This window comes from Poecilia reticulata, chromosome 22 (genome assembly GCF_904066995.2).
Source record: "Poecilia reticulata chromosome 22, P_reticulata-male-v2, whole genome shotgun sequence".
NCBI lineage: Eukaryota > Metazoa > Chordata > Actinopteri > Cyprinodontiformes > Poeciliidae > Poecilia > Poecilia reticulata.
In genome coordinates, this window is record NC_088851.1 from 6,337,972 (window position 1) to 6,353,327 (window position 15,356).

The window sequence follows — 15,356 nt, forward strand, 5'->3', positions numbered from 1 at the left end:
ATGTATGCCTCGTTATACATTCACTGAATGTGAGTTTTACTTAAACTTTGTGGCTAACATTAACCTTAGGTTATGCTAGCAGGCAAAATTCTCGGACATTGTTCTTGTAAAAATGTGCTATTTAAGTATCTAAACATTCTAACAGACAATGTTTTTATCTTATTTTCAAGTATATTGTCATTAGTGTCAGAGACTAACGGGGGAGGTTACGGTTCGGGCTTTTAGCTTCCCTTAAGGTCTCCGTGTTATTTCGTTTTATTACCTTTGCATGTTTCTTGTGAAGAGCTCAGATAGGACGGTGAATACAGCAGTATGTACAGGCGGATCAGTTGCTCGGCTGTCTGGCTCTGGTCTGCTCACTCGTTCACATTAACTGGCTCTTTCAGGCTGAATACAGAAGTGATTCTATGGAAATAACTCAGGAACGGCTCCTTTATTTACCATCCGTATCCCCGGTATTTTTAGGCTGATCCGGAGTGAAGTGAAGGCTGCAAACTTTGTGTTGTGCAGCGTTAGCTTTAACTGGTAGTGACATATTTACAAGCCACCATCTTCTTAATTCAGGATCGCTTGGAAATTAATGAAAACTTAAAAGCCTATTATATTAGGAAGACAACAATGTCTTAAAATACGACAACAATGTCGTATTTTAGATGCTTTTTCTAATCTAAAATATGACTTAGTCTTTTCTAGCAGTCATGGTAACTCAAAGCGGAAACAAGTGAGCGGCATTAGCTCCTGGAGACGTGACGTCAACACTGTAGGTGCAAAGAGCCCACTGTTCCGGTTCCAAGCCTTTTCCAAGGAGGCGTGTTCCCCTTTCTACTGTATCTAAATGAGAAGGAATGCATTTTGCCTGACTGCAAAGTGTAGAGTTTTTAAGAAAAAAAAGTATAAATTGCGACAAACAAAGCCTCCATTAAGAGAAATAAGCTTATTAGGAACCTTAGTAATATGAAAATGAAATTTGATATTGTTGATTTACAAAAAAGGCAGAGGATATCAGGCTATATTTGATTCTTTGATGTATTTGATTTTTTGAAAGAGGAAGTTGTATTTACAGAATGTAGCTTTTTCTGTCATGTGGTCCACACTCCTTACCAGTTGGTGGCGGTAATGCTCACCTAATGTTTGCCAACCGCCAGTAAATTTCAAGAAGAAGAAGAAGAGGATGATAATGATGGCGCATGGTTTGCTCCGTTAATTGTTTGAGTGTTTCTATAAAAAAAATCCATCTTAAATATGCAGTTAACTCCTGAAGAAACGTTCACAGAGTTTAAAGAAATCATCATCAAGTCGGAGTTAGAGATGGACGATCAGCGCAGACTGCTGGATTTCTCCCGGACTCCCCGGATAATCTTACACCGAATAGGTAGGAAACACCAGCGTTTGGACGAAGGTTAAGGACTTAATATCTGAAGCTTTCTGTTCAAGAATCATTTTAGTAACTGTTCCCCTCCGGTATAAATAAAGACAGACATCACAATTATGCTGTAAATATGGCTCATGTATGTAGAGAGAAAATAGAGCCAGTAATTTTAGTTGTAACAATTTTATGGCTATCCGTCCTTTATTAATAAAGAGAGTTACATTACAAAACGGGAAAAATCCAGTTGAATAGAGTTTCACCTTTCAGTACGACAACGATCCTAAAAATAAAGGCTGCAATGGGATAGTTTTAAACAAAGCAAGTCAAATCTGGCCCGCTGTAGCTTTTTGTGTGGCCCTCTAGTTGAACCCTTGAATCCAGATGCCATCACACATAAAGCAGATAAATACATGTAACCTTTTCTCTGTAGTTACAAAAGCCACTGGCTGTGGCCCCAATAACTTAAAATAAATTCAATTGAACGACTCCATTTAAATTACGATCACTGCTGGACATAGAAAGCAGATCTCCTCATTCACATAAAGACGCACATGGAGAAGAGGAAAAAGGTGAAGCAGGAGGCGATGACAAAAGGAGGGCTTCTATAAGAAAAAGACAAAAAATATCTACTTGACAAAAACGCATGTTTAGGGGAAATGAAAAAGTAAATATATACATTTCTTGACGGAAACTTATGTATAAGGACAAGGAAAAAATAGATAATATCTTTTTATTTCTTGCTATATCAGTCTTTGTCCTCCATACACAGCACGTGTTGAGTAATCCAGGCAAGTACACTTCGCTGCAGCAAACAGAAAGGGGCAGCAACGGACCACTCAGTCTCATACGTTATTTGGAAATGGGACCATTGCACTCCGGAAGTGAAGGGGGCGCTATTTCCCATCACTACTTTTCATTGTTTCCTCTCCTACTCTGGTCAAAACCCACAGGTCCAACCCAGTGCATGCTGGTCCGATACCAGTCCCTATAATTACAAAAAAATGGACCCACAGTGCTTCCTGTCTAATGTAGAAAAGTAAATAACAAAGGAACAAAAAAATAAACAATTATTAACCTAGAAATAAACTCTGTAAGTAAACCTCAAAAATATTAAGTGAACTAAAATCTAATTTTAATACAAATAAAAGTAATGAAAATAAATGATGGCTCCAAATTAAGTTATATCTTGAAATAATAAAATTTACTGGTAAATATTAACAACAATTGTGACTATTATTGATTTATAATAAATAAAAACATTTTTTTAAATATCTGTTCATTTGAGATTTCTCCAAATGACAATTGGATTTGTTCGACTGATCTGTCTCTGTTTACGCTCTTGAATTTTTAGGTGTGGGGTTTTTTTCTTTTTTTCGTTTCAGTCTTAAACGATTTCTAACATTTACTTCAGTAAAGTTAACTGTTTCTCTTTTCCTCTGTTTTCTTGTCCAGATTGCCTGCAGTGTAATGTTTATAACCATGAGAGGAGATCCACTCTGGACCAGGAGGAGTTAAAACCTCTGCAAGTGAAACAAGAACAGGAAGAACCAGAAGATCATCAGATAAAAGAAGAACAGGAGGATCTAAAACACCAGCAGATAAAAGTGGAAGAGAAAGAAGTTGACTGCAGTCATGGTAAAGAACAGATTGAATTAAAACAGGAGGCTGATACCTGCATGGTAGTTCCTGTTTATGAGCAAACAAACCAAACTGAATCACAAGGGTGTAACTTTGTGTTGCAAGTTGGTGGGGATGAGAAAGAACTGAGGGGGAAGGGGTGGGGAAGGGGTTTGTGGCTGACTGATGCACACAGTTAGTGGAAGGTCTTGTCTTTTTTTACTGCTAAGAATAATGATAAAATTAGGATACACATCCTGATCAGGCCTGTCAGACTAATAGTAACTTTCAAAAATAACCTTTTAGCAGCTATTAAACATACTGCGAAATATAAACATGTTAAAAAGGAAGTAATCTAATTAATCTATATAATATCTTTCACTTAGTGATGGAATTACAAAGGAACTTTTCAATCATATTCTAATTCACGGAATGAGTGTGTATTTGCTGAATATATTTGCTTTAATATAGCAAATAAAAAATAGGCGGAAAAAACGTATTTGGGTCTGGTTGGGGCAGTTTGTGAGTCAAGTGACCATCAATATTGATGGATTCTATAAAATGTGGCTTAAAGCTGAGATGCTGATGTTTGGATATGTAAAAATATATATTCTCTCTGCTGGTAAATCTGCACATAGTTTGGTTTCCTTCAGTTCTGTAAAGATATAAGAGAGAACAACGTGAATTTCTCTTTTATATTGGCCAATTATTTAATTATGATGCAATTTGTCCAGTGGAAAAATGTAGAAAAACGGGTGGTTATATTACTTTTTACCTCAGTCTGTCAGCTTAATGTCACACACAGAGTAGTTGCCATGGCAACCAATAAATAGCCCCAGGAGCGCAGAGCAAGGATTACTTTCAAGTGCATCAGGAACTAAAAAAAAACACAAATACATTTTCCAAACAAAAATCTACGTGAAAACGCCAAACAGAACATGCAGATTTATGTTTTTGAATTTTTCTCTCTCTGCTATATATATATATATATATATATATATATTTTAATTCAAGCTTTTTACTGACCTGTGAAATGCGATCGTCTTGGATCTTGTTATCTTGCTATCATATTGTTGACAATATCAAAACTATTCGTCCCTTTTTCAGATTCTTTGCTTGATTCTATCATTTCCCCACCACAGTAAGTCTCGTGATGTCCAATCCACTAGATCAATGAGCGGACTTGCCATTTACATTTTACAAAGAACTTACGTTTTACAAAGCATTAACCGGCATTAATACATGAATGCTCATACTATGAGCATTCATGTATTACATAGTCCTCATGTATTACTATGAGCACTAGGCTCATCGTGCTCATAGTGACAACACGTATAGCTAGTAGATACGTTTCTGTGTGTGATGAACAAAGGTGTCAAATTCTGTTGCTAATATGAACACAAAAGCTATAAATGTCTGGGAAGGTGAGAGTTCATCTATTAAACTGACTGAAGATGCGTGCATAAAGGAAAGCTGAGAAATTGTTGTATTTGTTAAATGTGATCATTTAGATCTTGACATTTAGATACTTAGAGATCTGAAACATTTTTATTGAGAGATGCTTTGTTTTTTTTTCTGGCATATTCATCCATCCATTCATTTTATGCCGCTTATCCGGGGTCGGGTCACAGGGGCAGCAGCTTCAGAAGGGAGGCCCAGACTTCCCTCTCCCTGGCCACCTCTTCCAGCTCTGCCGGGAGGATCTCAAAGCGTTCCCAGGCCACCCAAGAGACGTAGTCCCTCCTGCGTGTTCTGGGTCCTCCCCGGAGCCTCCTCCCGGTGGGACGTGCCTGGAACACCTCACCAGGGAGGCGCCCAGGAGGCATCCTGACCAGATGCCCGAGATACCTCAATTTGCTCCTCTCGACATGGAGGAGTAGCGGCTCTACTCTGAGTCCCTCCCGGATGACTGAGCTTCTCACCTTATCTCTAAGTGAGAACCCAGCCACCCTGCGGAGGAAACCCATTTCAGCCGCTTTCTTTCTGTCATGACCCAACGCTCATGGCCATAAATGAGGGTGGGAAAAAAACCTCTCCTTGGGTTGCCACCTTATCGTGGTGGAGGGGTTTGAGTGTCCCAATGATCCTAGGAGCTAAGCTGTCTGGGGCTTAATGCCCCTGGTAGGTTTTCCCTTGGCAGACAGGTCCTAGGTGAGGGACCAGACAAAGCGCAGCCCGAAGACCCCGATGATGAGTTAACATTGGACTTGGTTTTCCCTCGCCTGGACGCGAGTCACTGGGGCCCCACTCTGGAGCCAGGCCTGGAGGTGTCTAGCATTACTGACCTGCTTCCCTCTCCCTCGCTATTCTTTTCCTAGTTAAAACTTTTCAGACCTTGTTATCTAGTCTCAGTGTAGACAGTTCATAGCAAAACACTGCATCGTTCTTATTTCATATATGAGCTTACTTTAAGTCTAGCAAGGAAACGGGTGTGGCAACATGCATGGTAACATCATGCTGCAAGGAGTCTATAGTTTAAAATAACATTTGAAGCTCACTTAAGAATATCGTAATGTATTTCGTGTTTAGCAAAAATATATTGAGATATTAGACTGTCTTCATATCACCCAGCCCTACCTGTAATAATACAATTTAGTGCTAAATATTAACAATAATCCCTACTATTAATTTTGTAATAAATAAAATATATATTTTTAAATCAATTAATTTGAGAATTATCCAAATGTCAGCTGAATATGTCGACTGATCTGTCTCTCTGTCTGCGCTCTTGAATTTTCAAATGTTTTTTTATTGTTAATTTCTGTCTTAAACGATTAAGTTAAAGTTTTACTGAAGTAAAAGTTAACTTTACCTCAATAAAGGTAACAATTTCTCTTTTCCTCTGTTTTCTTGTTAAGATTTCCTGCAGTGTAAAGTTTATAACCAGGAGAGGAGATCCACTCTGGACCAGGATGAGTTAAAACCTCTGCAAGTGAAACAAGAACAGGAAGAACCAGAAGTTCATCAGATAAAAGTGGAAGAGAAAGAAGTTTACTGCAGTCGGGGTGAAGAACAGATTGAGTTAAAACAGGAAACTGATACCTGCCTGGTGGTTCCTGTTGATGAACAAACAAACCAAACTGAATCCGAACCAAACAGGAACCAAGACATCTTCCAGGAAGTTGCTGAAGCTGAGAACCGAAATCAGGAAAGAGGAAAACCTTTCTCATGTGTGATCTGTGGAAAATGTTATAGTCTAAAACATAATTTAACTCAGCACATGAGGATTCACACTGGTGAAAAGCCGTTTTCATGCGTGACCTGTGGAAAAAGTTTTAATCGAAAACAGCATTTAACTATGCACACGATGATTCACACTGGTGAAAAGCCGTTTTCATGTGTGAACTGTGGAAAAAGTTTTAATCGAAAACAGCATTTAACTGTGCACATGAGGATTCACACTGGTGAAAAGCCGTTTTCATGTGGGAACTGTGGAAAAAGTTTTTGTCAAAAACAGTATTTAACTCAGCACATGAGGATTCACACTGGTGAAAAGCCATTTTCATGTGTGACCTGTGGAAAAAGTTTTGGTCAAAAACAGCGTTTAACTAAGCACATGAGGATTCACACTGGTGAAAAGCCGTTTTCATGCGTGAACTGTGAAAAAAGTTTTAGTCACAAAGTTAGTTTAACTGTGCACATGAGGATTCACACAGGTGAAAAGCCATTTTTATGTGGGAACTGTGGAAAAAGTTTTAGCCGAAAACAGCATTTAACTCAGCACACGATGATTCACACTGCTAAAAAGCCATTTTCATGTGTGACCTGTGGAAAAAGTTTTAGTCAAAAACTTATTCTAACTAAGCACATGATGATTCACACTGGTAAAAAGCCATTTTCATGTGTGAACTGTGGAAAAAGTTTTAGTCAAAAACACAATTTAACTAGTCACTTGAGGATTCACACTGGTGAAAAGCCATTTTTATGTGTGACTTGTGGAAAAAGTTTTAGTCAAAAACACGATTTAACTAGTCACTTGAGGATTCACACTGGTGAAAAGCCATTTTCATGTGTGACTTGTGGAAAAAGTTTTAGTCAAAAACAGAATTTAACTAGTCACTTGAAGATTCACACTTGTGAAAAGCCGTTTTCATGTGTGAACTGTGGAAAAAGTTTTAATCAAAAACAGCATTTAATTCGGCACATGAGGATTCACACTCGTGAAAAGCTGTAGAACTACTTTCCATACATGTTGAGGTTCATTCTAAAAGTCATTTAGATGAAAACTGATTGGCTTTCATGTATATAACGTGGGAAAATTGTTTAATTTTCAAATTTGTTAAATGTGATCATTTGAATTTTGACTTTTGGATACTTGGAGATGTACAACATGAACTTGATGTATTTATTTGTATTATGTATGGAGATAATGAGTGGGGTGAAAGATTTACTTTAATACATTTTTATTCCAAAATAAAATGTGCTGTTGTGTACTATTTCTAGATTTTCATTAATTGTTTTGCACTTTGAAATTTACTGTATTAAAAAATCTTTAGCTCTGTCTTTAAAGCAAAACTAGGCTGAAAGTGATGCTATTTGTTTGAAATTATATTAACCAGTCTATATAAAATATTTTTAAATAAATGAACATGCCATTTTACTTGGAAATGCAATATACTATATGAACACATTTTCCTTCATTGTTTGTTCTTGATTGTATAAAGTATTTATGATTATTGTTTCCAGTAATTTTGTGTGTTGCTTGTCATTGTATAATTTTTCTTTTTTCTGCTTGCTTCTGCTTGTTGATTAACACGGCTTAACCCATTAAATACGGGCGGTTTAGTTTTTAGGTAAAAATAAATCTAATATCAGTTTAAATTCCTTGATTACAATGTTGCGGTATGTTAGCATGATATTAACTCAAGCCATTGAATAAGTTAAGCTTAGCTTTTTTGTCCAAATTAAACAAAAGCTACCTTAAATGGTACATCATGTTGGCTAACAGTAAATTAATCTAAGTATACTTAGATAAGGTAACTATTTGTAACTATTTTGTAGTCCTTGTAAACTGGTCTGTCAGACTACATGAGGGCAGCCATCGCTACTTTAAGTAGTTTGTGTGCTAATGGGCGAATGACTAAAGTAACGGCCATTTTATATAGAGAATACTCTGCAATACCTTCAGCAGCCCATTTGTTTACAAAGAAATATTTTGTAGAAACTTTTCAGTTTTGACCCGTTTAACTGCTGGATTTGCACTATAGAGGGTTCTGGTGCTGGTTTTTACAGTGCTGTAAAAACCAGCACACCTCCATACAGATTTCCATACAGGTTTCCTCAAAGAGACATATAAACACCCTTATGACAAAATTTAATTGGACTGATTTATGACTAATGATTGCTTTTTAATTTCCAATGTCCGTCTCTCCGCGCGCCGCCCCCGAAAATAAACATTCCTTTGACCTCTCTGTTGGTCCCACCTTTCTGACACTTTGTTTTGGTAAACTCCTTCTGATCAAATTTTATTTGTATAGCACATTTCAGCAGCAAGGCATTTCAAAGTGCTTTCCATAATTTAAAAAAACCAGTATGTGACATTGAATAAACAGATTTAGAAAAAAGATTAAAACATTAAAACCTACACCCCTTTTCAACCTGGGGGTTGACATCTGTACCCCGTCCTTATCTGCGACTCAAACCCAATCTGGGACTTTAGTCAAAACACTGTTTGACAAGGACTCCAACCTCTAGGACTTCAGTTAAACGCTGTTTAACTGGGACTCTAACCCTCTAGGACTTTAGTCAAAAACGCCGTTTGACAACTTCTCCAACCTCTAGGTTTTTAGTTGAAACGCCATCAACTGGGACCTGTAGGACTTTAGTTAAACATTGTTTAACAGGGACTCTAAACCCCGTAGGACTTTAGTTAAAAACCCCGTTTGATAAGGACTCCACCCTCTAGGTTTTTAGTTGAAACTAATGTTGTAATACCTCTGACTTTAACTCTGTGTCTCAGGAGATGCAGCAGAGCCTCTGGGTTCAGCAATAAACATTCTTTTGCAGGTGGCCCTCCCATACTCACCACACCATTTTTGTGTTCGTGCATGTCGGGGGCAGTAGTGAGGGGGGGAAAGCCCCTGTCTACTAGTCATTGAAAAGGGGCAATAGTGAAAAGAGTCAACTAGGGGACTCGTGTGCTCTTTACATTCAATACAAGAATAAGTGAAGGCGCACTGGTTTCGTCTCTGCTCATTTCTTCTCTTGTAATTGTCCCTTTTATAAGGTAAGAAATTAGATTAATCTTTGGAGAATGATATGGATGAAAGCTAGCCCTGTGTGTGCGAGTTTGTATGTATTTAGTTTGTTTTACGTCGTGTATTAGTTATCTTGCTTTAATGTGATGTGCGAAGAGTGTTTGGCTAGCTACTTAGCTCTGTTACTAACGGCAGTAAGCCTTTAGCGATATGTTGCGGAAAGTGTCTCCACTGTATGTGATGATTAGCTCAGTGAGTTGTGTGTATGCTGTGTGTGGGTGAATGAGATGTGTGGCAGTCGTCCTCCGGCCTAAAGGGGGCGCTGCGTACTTAAACCCTGCATGCTTGAGGAGCGAGGGAGAGACGGTGTATGTGGCGTAGTGAGTCTAGACGACGACCGGAGCAGCGGCTGTAAGAAAAGTCTGTGCAGCTTTCACCTGTTAGCTGGAGTTATTAAAAGTTAACCTCCAACCACCTCCGAGACACCGAGTGATTCATGTTCAAGGCGCGTGAGGGAGATAACCCTGAAGTAGAGACTTCGGCCATGGAGGAAGATCTCCGCTGTGTCTTCAGACCACGGTCAGCAGACTGAACAGGAACGGTTAACAGATATGTTCTGTTCGGCATCTAGCAGTTTGATTTGTGAGAACAATTGTGATTTTTTTATGAAGAAGTAGAAGTAATGTACTGTTCATCATTTTGATGTTTCTACTTTTTTCTTTATTAATTTACTTCAGAAGTAAATTAATAAAGTAACATAACATTAATTCAGTAAATTAATAAAGTAACATAACATTAATTCAAAGTGACATGTTTAAATATTAAATAACTGCATTTGGGCTGTAGTTAATGTTATGGCCTTTTTTAAATTAACCTGACTTAATTGTTAGGCTTTAGTTATGTCAACTTACTTTCATGAGTTCAATTAACTTAAAAGTCACACATTTCATCTAAAACAAACGTTTAACTTTGAGTTGAAGTGATCCAATTAAGTTGAATGCAGTTTTACGTCTGACGTCATTACGTAAGCTTTGCCCGAGACAGATCCACTGGGGTATATGCCACGAGAGGTGGTGACATATTTCCGTTTGAATTTATGCCACATAGATTGGTTCCGGGTCCTGCTTGCTCCTATTGTTTTTAGCCAGAGCTGCAAAATCTGTACCATGAAATAGACTTAAAACTTAAAATATCTGTGAGCTACTGGTACAACAACCGAGTTTTTTGGTGTGTCGTTGTGTCCAGTAATTAGCCGGTACCATCCAGTGCTTAGTTTTTTTCATTTTCCTGCTGATATCAAGGCGACAGCGGACTGTAGCCAAAACTTAGCCACTACAGCTAACATAATTTGTTGGAGGAAAATAATGCCAGAGGAAATCCACTGCTACGGGAACAGGCTGAGAAACAGAGGCAGCTATTTGACACAATGTAAGTCAATACATGTGTTGATGTTTGCGTTTGTGTTATATGGAGTATGAAATTATTTTTAGGCAACTCCTTAGTTTTTTTATGTGACAATTATATAAAATACATTTAACATGCAGTCCAAGCGATACCGAGCAGGTAATTTAAGAACAACTGAGAGCAGCAACGCTTCAGTCCGAACTAGTCAGACAGATTAAGGCCCAAAACCTTCGCTTTACAGCCGTTTAAGTGGCACCGACCCACATAAAAAACCCACAGAACAAATGGTAGAAATTTCCCGAATCCCAAAAATATGATCCCAAAAATAATTATAATAATTATAATTAAATGAATTTTTCCACTTGGCTGGTATAATCTGTTCTTGCGTTACAGTGACGTAATTTCTCTTTTTTTTCCCCTCTGAGATTCTGCTTAGAAAATGAAGTTATGACTGCATTTTGTTTTTAAAATGGTAAATTTAGGTTTGCCTCGACTTTTATAAACTACTGCCTCTTGTATGCATAATTTTTTGTCTTACTGTTGGTGCAGGTATTAGGCGAACACGGTGCTTTGCCTGCTAGTAATTTAAATTAATTTCAGCTGCACACTTTCAAAAGAGTATTCAGATTTTAACATGCATTTTCTAAGTAGTATTTTAGTTCACTCTTTACTCAGTAACTTCAGTGTTGTTACACCTCTGAAACATTTTTTTTTTGCAGTTTCTTTGTGATGCCAGAACTATTTCACTTACACATTTAATTTCCTGAGATATTGTCAATTTATTTTCAAGCGAAACTCTCAAAAAGAGCTGAGGATTTATTAGTTTTGATTACGTTGTGCAACTAAATAAGGACACTTTTTTTTTTTTTCTTTTTAATTTTTCCGGTTTGCATCGCATCACTTCGTGATGTGTTTCTGAGTCATGATCGTTGTTCCGATTACCTTTCCACTGGATCCAAGCACCTGGACCAGCTGACCGGTACGGCGTCCATCAGTCCACGGTCTGCGGGATCATCACAACGTGGACTAACTTTTTATTTACTTGGTTAAATATCTTTATATTTAATCTTGAAACCGGAGCACCAGATATTCAAAAATCTACCTGCAGACTTTGTTGGCTACCCTGACATTCAGTCATCCTGGACGGGGCTGAGCCGGACTTCCTCTCCTCCAGAGTGACGAGTTTTCATCACCAGTAAAGGCAAAACAAGTCTGATGTCTGATTAGCTGCTAGAAAGTATATTATATATTCACTGTTCATTTTGCTATCCTGTTTGTACCTACAATAAAATTGAATCCTTTTTTCCCCTTTTCTCAGTGTTTACGTTATATCAAGTATTTGCATGTAGATCAGGAATTCAAGTGAGATGTTAAAATGAAACACTTTTAGGTAATATCAGCAAAGAAATGTGAATATTAAGCAATATGTAGTTAGTCATATAATTTAATATGCTAAATAAGGCTGGATGATACAAGATTTTTTTCATATCAGATTTGATTTGAATCGATTCCTCCCGCCCTCAATTTCTATACTAAAATCACAGAAAATACTTTCAAAAAGTGCCTTTATTTCAATCATCTGTTCTGTGAGTTGTAGGGAGCATTACAGTCAGGATACAAGAAATTTTAATTGCAAGAATGCAGTCATCGTTACAGCAGAATAAAGATGCAATTTTATAACAATGTCTTAAAATTACAATAAGTCATTTTAATGAGAAATAAAGATTCAGATTGATCTGATGTAACCAGCTCAGTCCATGTGGTTCTGACATTTGTCAGTAATCAAGAGGATATACATTTAGACCTCTACTGACCAGGTAAGCATTAAGGTAAAAATAAAAAAATAGAGCAAATACTGTATACAAAATGGAAAAAGAGCAACTGATAGAAATACTTTATATAAAGAAAAGCAAAAAAGTTAATAAGAGAAAAGTTGTTGGCAACATTGGCTCAGCTGATCTCTCCCTCCAGGAAGCCATCAACTGTCCAACTATAATAAAGATTAAAAAAAGAAAACGGAAAGTAAAATAATCACAAATTAATAATTCAGATCTAATGCGTTCTGGAATCTATTGACATTTTACAAATTTCACAAATCAATTAGAAGGTTTCACAAATGTTTTATTTGTTCTGCTGTTAGTACAGAATAATCTAGTTCGGTTTGAAATGTTTAGGTGTAGTTTTTAAAGTACAACACATTAAAAAAGCTCAAGATAGTGAAAAAATTAAGTGTAATCGCCCTTTAGCTACATTCGGAAGCTAACTTCAGCTCCGACTGATAGCTTGGGCACAATATAGACAAATTATATATGTTTATATCTATATCTTTATCTATCTATACAGCATAGATATATAGATTGCACAGATAATCAAAACACAACATTTACAGAGCACCTTTGTAAGCTTGTCCCTGTTAGCTACGTCAGACATATGAGGCATTATGGCGAATACAAACAATTTATTAACTTGCCTTCAAAGTTATTGTGAAGTTTTGACATATCCAGCTTAAATCCTTTGTTGTTGCTGGAGCGTTTCAGGACATCTGAATAATTATAAAGACATCTTTAATAGTCCTGCAGGACTGAGGAGCCACTGCTGACATACTGTTGCCTGTTGACATACTGTTGCCTGTTGACATACTGTTGCCTGGGCACCGGAAGCATTCTATGTGGCATAAAAATGCGGAAGTGCTAAAACGGAAGTCCGTGGCATATACCCCATCGACTGTCCACCGGATTGTAATAAAACGGTAAGTATTCTACACACCATGACAAAATATTATTTAAACGGTGTAAAAATATTCATGACATTTTCTACCTTTAATTTGAAACAGTTAACTGTGTTTAACGTCGAAGTATCATCAGTTATTTGCTTTGAACACATTTGCTAGTTGTAATTAGCCGCGCTATTCGGCGGACTACAGGGCAGCAGTGGAGATGGAGATGGAGATCAGGGGAGCCCAGATGGAACTCAAACAACTCACCCTGGCAGTATTTGTGATTCGGGAGGAGGGAGAGGGATTGAAAGAATCCCCAGAAGACCTTGTCATTGAGGGAGTGAAGGTGTTGCATGACCTGACTTCAGTTGCCTCAGCATGTGCCCTGTTTCTTGGTTTGATATATGCCCTTAACCTGGCTTATCCAAAGCCTCTGCACTTCACATTTGAAGTGTTTCCAAAAATCTTCATGCAATTTGACCAACACAAGATGTCTCCTAAAGTTCAGATTTTGTTTGGAAGACTTCAGACCTCACAGTGAAGATAATTGCATGCTGTGCAAAAGGACAGATTATTTTCTGTCTTTGTTTGAACATGAGGGGGCCGTGTTTTGGAAGCTTAACCTCAAGGGACTGAACTTTTTGAATTTCTTTTGGGACATTGTGCATATTAAAGCCACAGCATTAGTAGGTTGCTGTAGTATTGTTCACAGACACTTTTACAGCGTTTTTTCATTTTTTTTTTTCAATTTGGATTAAGCAGTGCTTAATGTTTACTATTCTGTTTTGATGTCAGTTAACTTAAGTATCGGACATGGTTTAAATGCTGCAGCCATGACCCCACGCCCTTGTTTGAAAGGATGTAGATGTTTTTGCTTGTTTTCAGTTGGTTCTTGAAGGTGTTAAAAACAGTCACACATGTTGTTACATTTTATGTAAAAACAGTTTAGGGATTGAGAATGTTGATTTCCTTTATCTTAGGAGGACTTGTAAATTTAAATAACCTTCTTTTTCAGAGGAATACTTCTGGATTCTACAAGCTCACTCTGGGATGTCCAAGGTTTGTTCTGGAGAGCCATCAATGGGCAACTTTCAGATGAACTATTTCAATACCACCTTGCTGAATTCACACACCAGCAGACACTCAGCTGACAAGAGACATAGTAATGAGCAGTTCATTTTATTTGGAGATTGGATTCATCTGAAAGTTGGAGGATGGTAGCTCTCCAGAACTGGACTTAGGATACCCCATGTTGAGTTTACTAAAAAGCTAACCCAGTTAAGCAGAAAAGCAAACGATCTGTGTAGTATGTTCAGTGCATATGTTGTGAAAAATCTGTGATTTCACAATAAAATTAAACATTTTCTATTTGTGCAATGTAAATTTGTTATTATAACCAAGTTGAATTTTTGAGTAGTGTAAAGGAATTATACTCCTTTTGTAAAAGCTAAAACATACTTTAAAAGTTATTTATATTTATATATTATTTATATAACTTAAATTTTTGAGTTGACTTTCTATAAATTTAAGTAAGAGGGATTAAAAATTTGTATATGAAATAAAGTAAATAAATTGAGTTAGACTGACCTACATTTATCAAGTTAAACAAACTAAAAAAATTATGTTGATCCAACTTAATTGAATTACTCGTTACCTACAGAAGTAATTCAATTAAATTGGATCAACTTTTTTCTTTTTATAGTGTCGTTGATTCTTTTCACTATTGCCCCTTTTCAATGACTAGTAGACAGGGGCTTTCCCCCCCTCACTACTGCCCCCGACATGCACAAACACAAAAATGGAGTGGTGAGTATGGGAGGGCCACCTGCAAAAACCTAGAGGTTGGAGTCCTTGTCAAACGGGGTTTTTAACTAAAGTCCTACGGGGTTTAGAGTCCCTGTTAAACAATGTTTAACTCAGTGGTTCTTAACCTGGGTTCGATCGAACCCCAGGGGTAGGTTGAGTCGGTCTCAGGGGTTCGGCGGAGTTTGCCGCGGAGATACAGACACACTCGTGTAAAGTCGTGATGACGCCCCGCTTTGCTATCACTTGC

General features: G+C 37.4%; 1 protein-coding gene across 1 annotated transcript; it reads left to right on the forward strand.

The window, feature by feature from the left end:
- The first annotated feature begins 1,016 nt into the window (after positions 1-1,016).
- On the forward strand, positions 1,017-9,659 carry LOC145549945 (uncharacterized). The gene is made up of 3 exons (XM_081602958.1): positions 1,017-1,372; positions 2,822-3,004; positions 5,845-9,659. The coding sequence occupies exons 1-3, from the start codon at positions 1,243-1,245 to the stop codon at positions 7,158-7,160; spliced, it is 1,629 nt and encodes a 542-aa protein (XP_081459084.1). The 5' UTR covers positions 1,017-1,242; the 3' UTR covers positions 7,161-9,659.
- Positions 9,660-15,356: the final 5,697 nt, after the last annotated feature.

Bases quoted from the DNA above. Each gene is read 5' to 3' on its own strand.
- LOC145549945 (XM_081602958.1), top strand. From the start codon at position 1,243: ATGCAGTTAACTCCTGAAGAAACGTTCACAGAGTTTAAAGAAATCATC. The intron at 1,373-2,821 runs GTAGGAAACACC...TTTCTTGTCCAG, and splicing joins GATAATCTTACACCGAATAG to ATTGCCTGCAGTGTAATGTT. The intron at 3,005-5,844 runs GTAAAGAACAGA...TTTCTTGTTAAG, and splicing joins AGAAGTTGACTGCAGTCATG to ATTTCCTGCAGTGTAAAGTT.